Below are 16,929 nucleotides of genomic sequence, written 5' to 3'. Positions count from 1 at the left end.
GCACCCTGCGATGTTACTTATGGATTTTGTTTTTTTCACCAATCGGATGTGTTCGTTCAGAATTACCCCGTTACTATAGGCTTTGGTCATAAATTACAGGGTGTATGCATGAACTAATCAGAGTTGGCTTGTTCTTTCTGTGAATTAACAATAGTCTACCAATTGGTGTCACAATAAACACTGTTCTTGACGGGGTTCGTACATATTTCCATAACAGCATGCAGATACACAGGAAAATCCAGGAAACCATTGCATTAAATTTACACTTACAGTAGGTTTTCTCCCTTTTTGTCCAGTGAACACTCGGATTACGTGCACGTTGAGAATCACGAGTATTGTTCCCCAAAAGGTTATTTCAGGCATTGAGAGTTTCTGCTGCTTGTGCTGTCCTCCTCAGATGTGTCGCACGATGTTGGTGTGACGTATAATCACTTTTTGCTTCTTGGAGTGGCAGGCAAACAGCGCCATCTGCAGCCCGGCTTCTTCAGAGCGGTGTCTCGGGTGTGAGGAAGTCGATACGAACCCCCTTGTCCCGGTTGACAGTGTGGGGGAGGTGCACTTCCGGGTCTCGATGGCTCTTCTGGTGCAGTGATAGAGCAACTGGACACGTCACAGCAACGTCATGTGACACGCCTGAAGCAGGAGAAACTGTCAATGCATGAAATAAACGCACAAGTTTTTTCCTCCAGCTCAAACCAGGAAGTCAGAGGAGGTCGATTACCGATAGCCAATATTCATTTGCAGTAAAAGGGAGAATATTAGCATCAAACTCCTACACTTAGTTTGAATGCCAGATTTGCAACGTTTTCAAGTTGAAATGACTGAGTAAATATGTAGTAAATATGTAGTAAATATGTAGGTCCCTGACCCTTTTATAAAGTAAATAACTGCTGATTGGCTGTTACCTGTGCCATGGTGTGTGGAACCAATCAGATGGTGCAAATCTTCTTATGCGTGCTCTTATAGTCTTGTAGTTTTAAAGGAACACGCCATCGTTTTTCCATACTGAGATATGTTCTTACCTGAGCTTAGACGAGCTGTCGGATTTTCGCTTCTAGCTTCACCCCGTTTGGAGCTATAGGAATATGCTGGGAGAGGCCAAATGCTAACAACACCTTTGGTCGTTGTGCGTGACTGAGCGCACGCACAAAGACCAGACATTTACGCAGCAACTCGTCTAAGCTCAGGTAAGAACATTTCTATGTAAAAACGGTGGCCTGTTCCTTTAAGTTTTTATAGTTTATGTTTTATGTTTCATGTTGCATGATTGAACCGTAAAATATTCCTAGTTGTGAACCTGTTCATGACAATGGCAATAAAACAATTCTGGTTCTGATTCTGTGTGTGGGACATGCTGGAGACAGAGGAGGGACAGCAGCCAAAATAACCCAGTTTTTAATGGATCTTTTGTCGGTGCCGATATGCATCAAAATGCCATTATCGACACCAATCCCTGTTTTTCATGGTTCAGACTTGTTGTTAGCAGTGAGCTCAGTAAGCTGCTGAGTTTACAAACATTTCTTTCGGTGCAAGTGCAGACACTCTTTAGTTCCATATCGCTGCTAAAACTCCACTTTGATCCATCCGCTTGTGTTCCCGCAGAAGTTCATTCCGCCCTTTTACGCCATCACCATTAAAACTTTAATCCTGATTGGCTGACATGTCTATCACTCAAACGGAGATGCAAAACCCTGCTGCTGTAAAGAAATCCGTGGAAAGACAAAGCTCTCGCGAGGAAAGAGAAAGAGAGGCAGGAGGAGAGGGACAGGGAGCAGCGGGCCGCGTAACACGAGCCATCATCACAGACTCGCCGCCGCGCACACAACGCCGGGCCGCGCTCGCTCCTGTCATCCATCAGGGGCCGACGTGTGGGGGGCCTCCCGAGGTGAAGCTGAAAAATGATGTGCAGAACGAGAGCAAGAGCATACGCGCTCAAGGACACAGACGTCAGCTACAGGTGCAGCACGTGTTTGTGGTTTAGAGCTCAATAAGGGTGTGTAGGCAGGGACTTTTGTTTATACTCTGAAAAGAAATGAAGGAAAATCTCACTGTAGGCATGTGTGCATACTGTACCAATGGGCCGTATGCAGGTCAGAGTTCTTCCCTTGCCACTAATGTTTCAGATATGCCACGGAAAGTTTATTTGTAGAGCACAATCTATAAACATGGCCTTGTGTGTTTCAAATTGGCATTAAAGTGACAGTCTGTAAGATTGCAAAATGATGAGAGATTTTTAAATCAAACGATTAAGCTCTGCCCTCAACTCCTGATTTGACCATAAGGCCACTCTTAGTTTCAAAATGCGGTAAGAGACAGAAATCTCAAAGGATTTCCGGTTTACAGGAAAGCTTGGTCAAAGTGGTGGCTGAGATTAGTGTCTAAGATCTGCAAAGGGAGGGACTTAAAAAGTAATAGTTTTTACGTTACTTAAACCTTGACACAGATGGTGTCATGTTTCCCTCTAGAGTTTGTTTGAATTTCATTGAATCAATTGTTTTTTTCGTTGCGTGTTCACTGTGGAAGGATTTGCCATTTCTGGAGACTTTGTTCTGACTGATCTTGTGCAGGTTTGACCTCGAGAGCGCTTCCCCACCCCCCAAAAACTGCGAGATAATGGACTCTGAGCCACTACTACTCCCCTTCAGAGGAGAGACGAGGACAAAGTCACGTCTATTATTCAATGACTGGAGCTATCTTACGGAAGTGTCCTACAATCGGCCGAGATTTCACACGCGCCAAAGCTTTTTACCCCTATCTCCACTCACTGATCGCGCACTTGTTTTTATTCTCTGTCGTTTTTTTATTCATAGGCATGTCCACTTTCAAGGGCCAACGCTGGACCACTCCATTCAACATTTAGGCGCTGCTATAACAGGAATCGTACCCACACCTTCGGTAAAAAGCTCGCCTTCAAACCACAAGGAGTTCATGTCTCAAGGGAGAGCTTTATTTTGTAAGTCTAAAATGGTTTGAGCTGTGTTCCTAAAAAAAGAAAAAGTGCGGAAATCTTTTGTGAGGGGCACGATTCGGTCCAGTATGCAGACTCCGTACCTGTGAACGTCAGGCAACAGACAGGGCCCGACCAATATGTCGGGCCGATTTTTTGGGTACCAAACACATCTCTGCAGCAATTTGTTGTCCCAACATGCCTCAAAGCTACGACCATCATTCCCGAGTCACCACCCTCCCGCTTTAACAACTACCACCCAGTAGCACTCACTCCAAATTCTTATGAAGTGCTTCAAGCGGCAACATCAAGTCTGTTCTCCCTCCCACCCTGGACCCATACCAGTTTGCTTATTGGTCCAATCGCTCAACTGAAGATGCCATTTCCACTGCGCTTCATACAGCCCTCACTCACCTTGAAACAAAGGACTCCTACGTTACAATGCTGTTTTTAGACTTTAGCTCAGCATTCAACACTATAATCCCACAGCAGCTAATACACAAACTGCTCCACCTGGGGATCAACACATCACTGAGCAACTGGCTGCTGGACTTCCTGACGGGGAGACCACAGGCTGTACGTGTTGGCGGCAAGTCCTCCAGAACCATCACACTGAACACGGGGGCTCCCCAAGGCTGTGTGCTGAGCCCCCTCCTGTTCACTCTGCTGACCCCTGACCAGGGCTGGGTATCAAAAAACGTTTTTTTTTTTTTTCCGGTGCTAATTTTCTGTACTTTTTTCTCTCCAGACGTCAATAAATGATTCGCAGTGAGTCTAGAAGAGCAAACGGAACTTATGAGCAGCTTCAGCGCAAATGCAGATGTTTTCTTAAAGCAAAGCAAAGCTATAACTTACTTTAGTCATCATTAGAGATGGCAGAGCTGTAGTCTGAGCCAGGACTAAACCCACTAAACTGGGGACTAAAAACAGGACTAAATCAGGACTGAATAAGAGACTAGAGTTCTTAGACAAAGAGGAAAACAGTGACAGGTTAAAGCAAGTTAAGAGAAAAGTGGCCTAAAACCCAAAAAAGTATGCAGTGTTTATTTAGTCAGACTTAATTAGAGTTTGACTTATGTTCGGCACTGTGGCTTTAAAGGGGCTAGATGCAAGTTAGTCATTGTATGCTCATTACTGCCACCTCAGGTCTTATCCGTAACTGCAGCTTCTATATTAAGCTTGTGCATGACGGCACTTTGGACCCGAATTAACACCTTTTTGAGTGACAGTGCAGGATTTTAGAGGCAGTTATGGTGAACAGGTCTGAGCTCATTCTACACATTAGGACATTGTTGGAACATGTAGGGGGAGGAAAATACTCAGTTTTAATATTTTTAAACTCTGTATAGTCCCTTTAAAGCTATAGTGTTAGACTTTTTTTTCCTTTTTTTTTTACCAGAACACGCTGAAACAAATCACCAGATTTTCCCCTGGTTTGACGCTTTTTAAGGTAACGTCTGTTATTATTTCGCCCAGCTCCCTCCGCCTGGGGATATCCTGGAATATCCATGCTGCTGTGTGCACTCGAATCTTATCGAACTGCATTGCAGTTTGGGAACCATGGCCAAAATTTTTGCATGGATTTGAGACCAATCACAGAACGAGGAGGGACGGCAAGACAATGACGCACTATTTGACATGCGAAAGCTTGTAGTTTCTTTACGGATAAATCTATAATAGAAAACGCTATCTCAATGGCCGCCGCCTGGGCGCCGCCATGTTTATTTCCCATACCGACTTTGAAGCTAAGCAGGGACGGGCCTGGTTAGGACTGGGATGGGAGACCGTTTGGGAACACCAGGAAGCCTGGCGACAGTAGTGACTGTGTGCGTGGTTGGTGGTGGGGGCTGAGGTGCGCAGTGGACTGAATGAATACTGCAACCAATTGTACACCGACGAGCGTCTGGAAAAGCGCTATATAAGACTTGCCATGTTCATTTCCCAAAAATCCGCGGCCGGCCCCCACGTGGCGGTCCCTCCGCTCGCGGGCATTGGCCAGAGGCCACCACGTGACCGTCCCACCGGCCGCGGGCATTGGACACGGGTCCATATGGACCGCGGTGCTGCTGGCCGAGGACAACCCGCCGTCACAACAACGCGAGTGCACGAGATCTGACTGCCGTGCCTGTGTGCGCGCATCCAAACAGGGCGATGTGTGTCATCGTCACTCACCGCTAAACTGCAGCTGTAGATGCTCCGCACCGGTACAGTTACCTCCTCCAAAACACATCTGCGTCTCTTTGTTTACGTCTCTCCTGCAGTGACCGAGGCTGTGGTTCATTATAGATCCAGTGCTGCGTCATGTCAGAGCGCACACAAATGCGTAAGATCCAATCCTGGCCATATTCGGTCTCCAAAGTTATGTCTCCGAAAAAAAGTACACGCAGAAACACGAGCTTCAAATGAAACGCGCTGCTCCGAGAGCTTCAGCCTCCCGTGTGCAGAAAGCGAAAGTGAAAATACCGCTTAACGAGCGCATGGCCTGCACTGTAGCGTTTTTTTTTTTTTTTTACTTTGCTGCTGTACCATTTCTTTTCTATTTTTCCTTCCCTCCTTTACATTCTATAAAGCGGCTTTGAAAGCATTGCCTATTGTATTCTAAAGATATAAATACTGTCTAATAAAAAACAACGTATTCTTTTTTAGATTGCACTTACACCGTGATGCACCAAACCACGTCTCCTGCACCGTCACCCGACCCGTAACAGTTGAACCCCTAATATTAATCCATAGGCCTACATGTTCCACTGTCTCTTGAATTCTATTCCCTGAGTTTATGGAACATATTGTCGTTGTAGTATATACGAAAGGAGTACAGGTGCATCAAACACTCCAATTGCAGTTTGTTTGAAATTATTTTTAGCATTCATTATTTTACACATTTGTAGTGGCCATAGTTTTAGGAATGGGTTGGGAACCACTGGTCTACTTACTGCGGGTCTACAGCTATTCTGACTGACGGGTTATAGGGACTATACTGGACATTTCTGTGTAATAACTCTTAATCTCTGAATATCAAATGTAGAGACTAGCGAGGCCCGGCCGAAGGCCGGGTCTCAGCTAGTAAAATAATATAAAAGTTTATACAGATCCAACATGACAGCAGCAAATCTTTCGATCAAGCTTTAGACCGTGTCCTAAATAGTTTAGCTCGAAAGTTTACAGTGGGTACGTCATATGTCATCTCATGCGATGATACGATTGGCTGTTGGCTACTGCAGACACATATGATAAACGGCTATGAACAATCATAAACCACACCTCTCCTACGAGAAAATGAATTGATGGTTCCCAGACTAAATATAACTTGTGACATTTTGTCTGGCGATTACCAGGCTAACCTCTTCCTTTGTCGCCAGTAAACATTTCAACATTTCAAACCTTTCTCCGTAAAATTGCTGCTTCACTGCTGCAAAACTAAGACAAATATTCCATGATAAATGTGTGTTTCCATTTGCATTGACTGACATGTGTTTCCTGCTCGCTCGCTCACTCCGAAAAACCACACACTCTTCCCCCAGGACGCACTCGCACAAAAATGTCTAGTCAACAACATACTGCTGCTTTGTGCGAAAATGGCATCCCCGATAGTTGAGAAAAGGAAAAGAAAAAAAAGGAAAAAGACATTTGGCTGTCTCTCTCACTGTTCCCTCAGACAGGGGAGAGGAGGAGGATGTTGCCTTGGAAACCAGCAAGGAACCCCATCTATTCGCGTTGGGCATATTTTCATTTGCGCTGCTGCACCAGGAGGAAACCGAAGAGGAAGAGTTGCCTAGTTGTGCGTGCAATGTTTTTCACCTGAAATGACCCCGAGCAGCACAGCGTTCAAGAAGACAGTGTGCGCTCAATCAACTCAATCAGATCAGCACAGTAATCAGATCACTCCCGTAATCAGATCTGAGCTATTTACAGGCAGGAATCTGATCGGACTATCCAAAACTCTAGACTGAACTGGGTTTTTTAGAATAATGTCCTGAAGTGTTATAATTGTATTTCTTGTATTTCTTATTCCAGTCTTCTCTTTCTCTCAATGTGAACATGAACGATACTTAAAGTTATTTTCATTCCCGGATTATATTCAAATTAATCCCGTCCTCCAAATGCCTTAATGCAAGTTGTTTTAGTCACTTTTTAAGGTTATGCAATGCTTTAATCAACAATGATCTGTGGGAATAACAGTATTTTGCATGTTACAGGCTCACTCTAACTAACCATTTTCATTTGTGCTTCAGTAATGCATTTAAGTCCGATGTCTTTCTGGTTTTAACATACCTTAATTCAATGTTTGTTCATTTTAGTCTCGGTTTGGTCCTGATTCCACCCTGATCTAGTCCTGCTTGTACTTTTCGAAGGTCAAATATGTTCCGAGATGGTACTTGGTTAGAAAAGCCCCTGAACTTAAGTGTGTTATACCAGGGGTGTCAAACTCAGTTTGGGTCGTGGGCCAAAATTCAGCCCCCACGGTGGGTCGTGAGCCACATATAATCATCGGTTTTATATAGCTCTTTTCTGGACACTCAAAGACGCTTTACATTGTGTTATTTGTTCACCCCATACTTGGTGGTGGTAAGCTACTATTGTAGCCACAGCTGCCCAGGTGTAGACTGATGGAAGCGAAGCAACCACTCTACGCCATCGGCCCCTCCAACCACCAACTACTCACTCAAACACTGCAATTGCCAGGCTTCCTGGTGTTTCCAAACGCTCTCCCATCCAAGTGCCGACCAGCCCCTTCCTGCTTAGCTTCCCAGGTCTGACGGGATTGGGCAGAGCAAAGGCGGTATTTCCACAATATGTGAACAGAAGAATACTACGTTTCAATAAATGAATAACAATAATGAGCCGTGATTTTAAAATAGTGCTGATTTGGTCAAAAGCCCGACCACGTGGCCATAATGTGTTGTTTATATCCTGATCTATTGTTATATCAGTGCCCTCTGCTGGACACATGCTAATTTTTTTCCCTTTTTTGTATTTACGCTGCCACCTAGTGGCCCCTAACATACTCAGACATTTATGCTCTACAAGTCTGGTGCCAGATCAAATGATCTTACGGGCATGGGTGGGGCTGAAACAACTGATCGATTATTGAATAGTTGTCAACTTAGCTTCATGTGGTTAAATCATTTCCCTGCACCTTTCACAGCCAAACGATTCATCGATTCATTGCTTTGCATTCATTCTTTCGTCTTTCCGTCCAAGATAACTCAACGTACTTTTGTTTCAACTCTCTTCACCACGCCGTTCGTTTTGTCACATTTATAGTTTGTGGCTGCTCCAGAAGACTGTCCTAAGTGTTGCTGCATGGTGTATATGGGAGGCATGATGCAGTCGTCTTCCCAAAATAGCGCTCCCTTCAAAAAAAAAAGAAAAAGAAGAAGCTGCGGTTACATAAGCAGTGTCTGTGCAGAGAGGCTTCACCTTGAGCCGGGGGGTTGTTCGAGCAGCCGCAGTGCCCCGTTTGGCCACACGAGAGTGCTGTGGGTCGTCCTTCTGGAGGAATAGTATTGTATAGTAGAAGCTGCGGTCAAGGGCATTTGGGAACACACTTTCTGCCAGAGGAGGCTCTTGGTTGTTCAGGTTGTTATTTACGACTAATTTGGGGCTTTGGAGCAGAGGTGGACAATAGCAAAGTCAATTTACAGAAGCATTACTGACTAGGATCCCAAATTGGAAGCGTATTTTGTCCCATTTAAAAGCCTCCAGGACAGTAGGAGGCAGTGTATAGATGTACAGTCATCCCGTAGCGTATCTTTTTTCCACAGTTAGCCTTATGATCGTTGCACAAAACAACAGAACTTTGAAGAGATACTGTAATACTCTACTCTGTTTCTTAAAGTAACTATCAGTGACGGCTGGTGATGGAAACTCTAGGTGGGGTGTTTCGTATACATGTTTACTATCAAAAATACTGAATTCCTTTACTGCTGCTTGTCAGACTTAAAAGAAGTATTTAACTACAGACAACTCTCATTCAGACTCAGAGCATCATGTGACTACAGACACAACCAGGCAAAAGTGTTTACTATAAGCTCCAATCAAACTGCTACATAACGTCATTCAAACAGCAAACCTTTCCCTCACAATGCATTTACCCTAAGCACAATGATATGAGAGCATAAACAGGACGTTTATGTCCTGTTAAAAGTTAACAACAGCGCAGCACACAGATGGATGACATGATGACATGATGAATGAGTCAAAAGTAAACTAATGGACCCCCCGCAGTAGCTGGCAGGGCATCTGTTTAGCCTTATTGAAACAAACTCCACGGCGGCTTCCACACTTCACCTTTTGTCACCAGTAAAAAGTCCAGTTGCAAAGAGCCGCCAAAAAAAACGAACATACTTGCGTAATCCACCGGTTTTTAGCTCGTGTCTCCAGTGTTTTGAAAAGCCGCGTGCGAGTGAACGTGACCAATGAGGAGCCTTGCTTTGCATGCTCCAGGACTCAGTCCCAATCGAGTCCCAATGTGTGCGCTGGGACTGGGACCATGCATGTTTGTTAATAAAAAACTTGTCAGTTTTCTGTTCTTTGTGGCAAAAATTGTGATCATATGCATACAACAACAGGAGGGACTTAGCCCTAGTTTTTTTGTGAAATTCATAATTTTCTTTGGGTCACGTCCTGTCGTGGTGCGCTGAAAGCTCCACCAGTTGAGTATTATGGTTTAGAGTCTATAATAGTGTGTAAATAGTGTGTAATTGTCATTTTCTATCTGTTGGAGAGGAAATGTAAATGTATGAATCTGCAGCCACCTCCATTCTCCACTCCAACTCTGACTTTGACGACTGCACAACATACTGTTCATGTAAACGCTGTGATACTAACCCCCGATCTGCCCTTGTGCTTTTTTCAGGCTGGGGGGAATGATCGTAGCCTACAAAATAGTGCCAGATGAAATAGACGAAATCAAGGTATGTGTTACTTCCACTTTCAATCCAAAATGTAATGTTTTTATTCTCATTTGGTGTTTTTGTTCTGGAACTCATTTTTGAGCAGAATTTCAGCCTCTCAAATAAACAAATAAACAAAAAAAACTAAACTAAACCAAAGTAAAGAAAATGAATAAACTCACCCTTTACAATGTTTTTATTATGACATTTTGTCGACTTTTGTCAGGAAATCACTACAACATTGTTGAATAATATATATTTACATAATACAAATAAGTGTGGCGTTCACTTGATGCACGGAATCTCCTCTATAGGACAGTGTTATCCAAATAGGGTAAGAAAATACCAACCACGGAGGTCCTTTAGGCCAATTTTCCCTTTATAAGGTTTTCTTTTCAATACCTCCACTTGAGCAGCTCCTATAGACTCGCACTGATTTTGAAGCTTTTTGCAGAGTTATATTTTTCAATATCTAATTCTTAGCCTGATTTATTAGTTTTGAATCACAAAAACAAGACATAATTTGAGCTTATATAAGAACTAGCTCATTCAAAAACGTAAAGGTGCAGTATGGAACTTTTTAAGTGAAAAAGGTTTTTTTTTCTTATTAGTGAATATTTAACTTTTTAATGACCCAGTGCTTAGCATGGCACCTTTACTCCCCATCACAGTCGCCTCTATGATGCCCCAGGATCAATTATTTTCAGAGCTTCTGGTAGGTTTTCACTGGTGACAGACAGACCATAAAACCTACAAAACGATTGCTTCTGGACTGTTGTAGAAACCATGCTAGCCACCCATTCAGGTCACAAAAAGGTCTATTACGCACAATAATCAAGTTTGTTTTTTTGTATAAAAAAGTTCCATACTGCACCTTTAACTTGATCCAAAATAAGAAATCTACACGATTATTTAGCTCGTCATCGCCTCTCCTCTGCTTTTTTACCCCTCTCCTCTGCTCCTCACTATATATATTTGTTCTTACACTTGGCTGTGGCAGGACACACTGGTGGACTGGTGCGATGAAAAAGAACTCAACCTCATTTTAACCACCGGGGGCACTGGCTTTGCACCGCGAGATGTCACACCAGAGGTACGTCGCCATACTCCCATACTTTAACAAATCTCTGGATGAAATATTTGTAGTCATTTGTGCGCAGCTTCTGTTTCTCAAAGCAACTTTTTAATTTGAAAGTAATATACCGTGGCTTCATACAAAAAAAGTTGAATAATTTTGTGCAAAGGAGCGCCATAGAGCTGCCCTCTGGTGCCCTCTGCTGGAGATCGAAAGGTTGAAAGTCTCAGACATTTTAAGGACGTCTGCACAGATCTGTCTGGATGTCTAAAACGGACATATTTGTTGATAGTTGTTGACACGTTGCAGTCTTGGCGCGTTGGCTTGGAGGAGTAGCAATGTCTCACTTCCCGGCAGTAACACCTCTCTGTGCATGGACCCGAACCACGTCCTTCAGCGACACACTCACTGAAAAGGCATCTAGGTTTGTATTCAAAGTCAGTTTACGAAATGAAAACCACAGAACACACAAAACAACAGACGGGGCCATATTAGACAAGGTGAAAGTAAAGTATTTTTCCTATTAGCATTCAGCTAGCCTTCAAAGCATTCCAAATTCTGAACGACCCAGGTGTTTCCATCAACCATATTTAGGTGACATCAAAGCCTAGTTAGAAATCAATAATACATTTGTTAATGATAAGAAGTAGCGTATAAACGTGGCTGATCTAAATCTGATCCAAATGTTAAATCATATTCAGTTACTGCTTTTGGTGGGGTCGAATACACACCCAATGGCCTCTAAACTTCCTCTTGTAATATGTTAACGACAAAGTAACAAGAGAAATTATATAAATAACATGTCACGCCTCACCATACTTCAGTATAGAGACTGGCTTCATAAGATAGGATAATAATAATAATAATAATGCATTGGTTTTATATAGCGCTTTTCTGGACACTCAAAGATGCTTTACATTGTATTGTTCGTTCTCTCCAGACTTGGTGGAGGTAAGCTACTATTGTAGCCGCAGCTGCCCTGGGGTAGACTGACGGAAGCGAGGCAACCAGTCTCCGCCATCGGCCCCTCCGACCTCCGAGTTTAATGTTTTAATTCATTTGAAACTCAAAGAAAGTTGAGAACAGCATTTAAATGTCGTAATGTCCTTTTCAAACAACACTTTTTTGTCTCCATTGTGTCATATGTAGCAAGACATTCTAACCCTGTAGTTTAGACATTTACAAACATGTTCTGAAACTCACTGTCGACTTTTTAGAGCATGTAACCATGTCCAACATTCCCTTGTCACATACCTGGAGTAGTATTTTGCTTAATTCTTAGCGAGCCAACCTATGTTACCTGGGTTTTGCCATGTGCGGCCTTGTATAATGTGTGTCCTCCGCATTTTTCAAAGTCCATTCAACCACACATCATTTGCATTACTCACGGAACCATTGGTTTGTTAGCATGCTGTCGGCTCAAAATGGTGGCTTGTTTTTTTGTGTTTTCTCTGCCTAGTTCCCCCTGCTGCCAGTGTAGGGAGCTCAAAGCAACACACAAGGTGCTGACAAGAGAAGACTTTTCTCACTGTGTTTATTTCACGGCTGAGGCGTTCATAGGCGTTCATTTGTGACACTTAAAGGAACAGGCCACAGTTCTTCCATACTGAGATATGTTCTTACTTGAGCTTAGACGAGTTGATACTTACCTGTCTGGTCTTTGTACATGCCTGTGTAAGAGCGTGGTGACTTCCACCTTCACCCCCGTTAGGAGCTATAGGAATACATTGGGAGAGGCCAAATGCTAACAACATCTTTGGTCGTTTTGCATGACTGAGTACACGCACAAAGACCAGACAGGTACGTATCAACTCGTCTAAGCTCAGGCAAGAACATATCTCATTATGTAAAAATGGTGGCCTGTCCCTTTAAACTCCTACAATGAACCTTGTCGTTATGACCACTAGTCTAGTTTTAAAGGAGTAGAGTGTAGAGTGTTTGCCTGCCCCATCCACCCCTGCTTTTTGTATCAAATCCAAAAGTTTTATATCAATCCAATTGATGGCATTGTCACGACAGGAAGATCGGATTAACCACAAATCAAATATTTTCTTAAAAGTTAACAAGAATGTACTTGTGTAGATGTTGATGCTTCATCTGTCCATATATACCGAAAGTATTTTTGTCCCTTTCCAAACATACGTTTATTGAAACATTTGCGTTAAAATCTCCTACGGTTAAGACTCTTTTTTCTTTAAGTCTTTGTGCCAAAAATGACATAGATGGTTCACATTTGTCTCCGCTCTTCTGGTCGACATATTGCAATACCACTAATTTCTTTCTTTACAAAATACACCGCAAAGTCATATCTGTCTTTTTTCTGATTGGTTAACACGCTTGTCAATCACGGCCATCAGGATTTTGAAGAAATCGTCCATGACCCCAGACGTCTTTGTAAAATAGGAATAGGAAAGGTGTGTATTGTGGCTGGACAGGCTAGTAGAGTGTACCTACCACAATGACTGATAACACTATGGGCCTATCTGATCAGACACACTCCGTCTACTCTATGAGACGCATGTGACCAGTGTGGGGAGTTTTTTACTACTTACACTACTTGAAGATGGCGTTTTTTTTTTAGTATGTTTCAGATTTTTGGTCAAAGAATTTCCCTGATTTGACATTGTTTTGGTGATGTACTGACTGCGTGGGAGCCGAGGCGAGAGAGAGGAGAGGAGGAGGGAGGTCGTGTAAGGACACTCGGGCAGCTCGGAGCATGACTGTAAATCAATATGAGAAGGGCAGTCATGATGAGCGCAGAGTGGACGCGCATTCACAAACAGCTGTGGTCGGATTATGGATGCATACGGACACTGCGGGGCTGGTGGTCGGCGTGTTTACTTTTCCCCGTGTAGCATTTTGAGCCGAGTAATCCGTTTTACTACGGCATTGTAGACGTGAAGTTCATGGAGATGTTTTTAAACTCATAGAAATGCCTTCCTTCCTTCCTTCCTTGTGAACACCAAGTAAATCATGATACTGTGGGTGAATACGAATGTGCTCTCACTAAAAGTAAAGTAATTGGTTTTCAATTGGCTCAATTTACATGCGTTTCAATCAAAGAATTTTTGCAGCATTTTCCCAGCAGTTCTGTTTTCGGTCACCTTGTCAGATTTCGTTGCTTGTTTTTTCTTGTGATGTCATGAATAAATGTTCATTTCAGCCACATACATGCTAAAGCTAAGCAAACTATCTTCACTGTTACACTGAAGTCTCGCAGCACTGTAAAAGCTGGACAAACAAAAACTTTACTCTACTTTTTCTGCTGAAAATCATGAGCGTCTACATCTCTGGGCGGCTTAGTCCATAGTGGCAATGCACTGATATTAGCATGAACGCAGCGGCCACAGTGTTTGAGCTCCTCACATTTGGGATTACGGGTTCTTTTTATTCGCTACAACAAACTTTATGCAAAAAAAAATCTATTTCCATCTCTCAAAAAGTGCATAAATGCTTTTTGCAAAAATCTCAAAGAAAAAATCTCTAAGACTTTAAGAGATAAGATGATACTTTATTGATCTCACAGATGGAGAAATTGCATTTACTAGAGGAAACTTCCATGTTCATAGCGGTAGACGTTATTGTCTTTAAGCTAACGGCTAACGCTGAATACAAACTAAAACAGCACTGAGATTTTAAAAGAGCCGCTGTCTTTAGTATTAATACTTTTTTGTTGTTTCATTTTAGTTGTGTTGTTTTTGATATTTGCTGTTGTGAACCCAGGGTGCTGAGGGCGCTGGCAGCACCCCCTGGTGGATGGTTTGCACATTGCTCACAATATAAATAAATAGGAAATAAGCATAAAAAAAAACAGTTTTGGGGGGCAATCTTGTCCCTCTGCACCCCAACCCAAATATGTTCCCACGGCTCTGGCTCTGGAATAAAAACAAGTATTTACACCAACGTAATGTTTTTAACACATCCCAGTGACTTTCCATCAGTGACTCACTGACTGTGTCTGAAAATTCTCACTATTCCCTGTACAAAGCACTATATACAGTAGTGGTCACACCATTTTGTAGAGCTGTCTGAATGTCCAGAAAGAAAAAAAGTACTGCACCCAAAATTTCCCACGATGCATTCTGAGAGGGAGTGCGCAGCGATGTTCACTATACAGGTCAATATAGACAGCGACAGATCTTTAATGTTAGCTGCTGACCTTTAGCTTGAGCTGTTAAACTATCGGGAGCTTCTATGGCCCTCCAGGCGCAACCATGTATTACAGCGAGGGACTAAGTGAGGGTGATTTCCCCTATATCGTTGAGCGCAGGCTAACTGAAGCTCGTTCATGCTAGCAATTTGCTCGGCTTTTGGAACTAGCCTCTTTGTTTGGAATAGGACAATGTGGCGTGTTAGGTGGAACACATGGAGGTGTTCAATAATGACGTAAAGAGGGGCATATTTTCCTGTAGGCTTCAGCAGCTAAAAGCAATGCTAAAGCCACGATTTTCACTATCTATGGGAGCAAGGTCTTTTTGGACTGCAGATGTGAGCAGAGCTAGGTGTTTAGCTCCACTTTCAACGTAAATATGTGACAGCGATAAGTAAGTGTGATTCTCAGTAAGTTACACAAAACCTCTCTCTCTCTCTCTCTGTCTAGGCCACGAAAGAGGTGATAGAGCGCGAGGCCCCGGGGATGTCTTTGGCCATGCTGATGGGCTCCCTGAACGTCACGCCGCTGGGCATGCTCTCCAGGTAACTAACCCCCTCTATCCGTACCACTGCGTAGAAATACGGTTTCTAATGTGGCTGTGTTTCAGACCGGTGTGTGGGATCAGGGGGAAGACACTCATCATTAACCTCCCGGGCAGTAAGAAGGGCTCACAGGTAAGAGACTGGACATACAAGTCACTGGAGTCTGCCTGGACTATATAACATCCTCAATATACTTAAGATCCTTTTTATGTTTACTTGTAGTAGAGGGAAATCCTTACATTATTAGTGTGTTTATTGTGGAAATTGTGGAAAAAGAGACCGTCAATCATATGTGAGATAAACCTTTTAAAAGTTTCCTTTGAGAAGAATTCTGCACTTCTCCATCTGCCACACTCAAAACACCAGCCCACTCTCTGGTATACGTCACACAAAGTCTGGACACCTTCACCAAACTTGCTTCCGTTCTGTTTTCGTGGTCAAACTCTCTTCCTGGCGCTTTTTACAACATTTTTTTAAGGTAGCTAACAATTCTCTCAACTTCACTTGTTGTATCTTACATTATTTTTAAGTTGAACTCCAAAAATACCAAGCACTGAACAGGATTTTCTCCAAAATAAGTCGTCATCATGTATTTTTGTCCCAAGCACTTCCACCCACCGTTACTATTCTCATTCCACACGGAAGTCTTGATCAATTCTGCTCTTGACTCAATCGTTGTTTTCTATCATTCCTATTTCCTGCCATGACGTACTGCGTGTGTCACATCTGCCCTGGTAAAGCCCTTACATAGACTTTGGAGTAATTTGAATCGTCCTTTCTGATAAAAAAAAAAATGCCCCTTGTTGAGCCTTTCAGCCATCACTTTCTAATCTTCCTAAAGCTAGAAAAATGATTTCTAATGTGAACTTCTGTCTTGACAAAACCATGTGTCAAGTGTTGCAGAAGAAGAGCCGGAGGAAAAGTCAAATAGGGAGAAATCGAAGATAGAGAAATGTGGCCACTAGAGGGCACTGTGATATACAAATTCACCAGGCTCCGTCCTGTTCCTCCTTTCACCTATTGTGCAGTACAGTGTAATACTAGCATTCATGCTCAAATCTTCAAGGCCCTATATCAGATTATTATTATTTTCACTCTGTTTTGGTTTCATTGTTTGTAAAGTCTGAATTATTAGTTGAGTCCAAACCTATAGGATCCTAACTGAGTTTATAAGGAACTTTCAGGGTCACTGTAGCAATAATGTAAACAAAAAAAGCACACAAAAAAGTGCTTTATAATTAGAAAGCTGGCAGCAAAGTATTACTCTGACTAAAATTATGATTATACTGATTTTATGTGCAGTGTCCCTTGACAAA

The 16,929-nt window shown here is 42.8% G+C and overlaps 1 protein-coding gene across 11 annotated transcripts in view; it reads left to right on the top strand.

Annotated features, from left to right (window-relative positions):
- The window catches only part of gphnb (gephyrin b), a 114,697-nt gene that overhangs the window by 48,460 nt on the left and 49,308 nt on the right, over nucleotides 1-16,929 (top strand). For all 11 annotated transcript variants that reach the window (XM_079572691.1, XM_079572690.1, XM_079572698.1 and 8 more), the window contains exons 3-6: nucleotides 9,807-9,864; nucleotides 10,844-10,936; nucleotides 15,519-15,613; nucleotides 15,679-15,745. In XM_079572691.1, coding sequence (XP_079428817.1) covers nucleotides 9,807-9,864; nucleotides 10,844-10,936; nucleotides 15,519-15,613; nucleotides 15,679-15,745 — 313 coding nt within the window. The remainder of the gene's footprint in view (nucleotides 1-9,806; nucleotides 9,865-10,843; nucleotides 10,937-15,518; nucleotides 15,614-15,678; nucleotides 15,746-16,929) is intronic.

This window comes from Gobius niger, assembly GCF_951799975.1.
Source record: "Gobius niger genome assembly, chromosome: 15".
Lineage (NCBI taxonomy): Eukaryota > Metazoa > Chordata > Actinopteri > Gobiiformes > Gobiidae > Gobius > Gobius niger.
The sequence above is the reverse complement of the archived record's forward strand: the minus strand, read 5'-3'. Positions and strand labels throughout refer to the sequence as shown.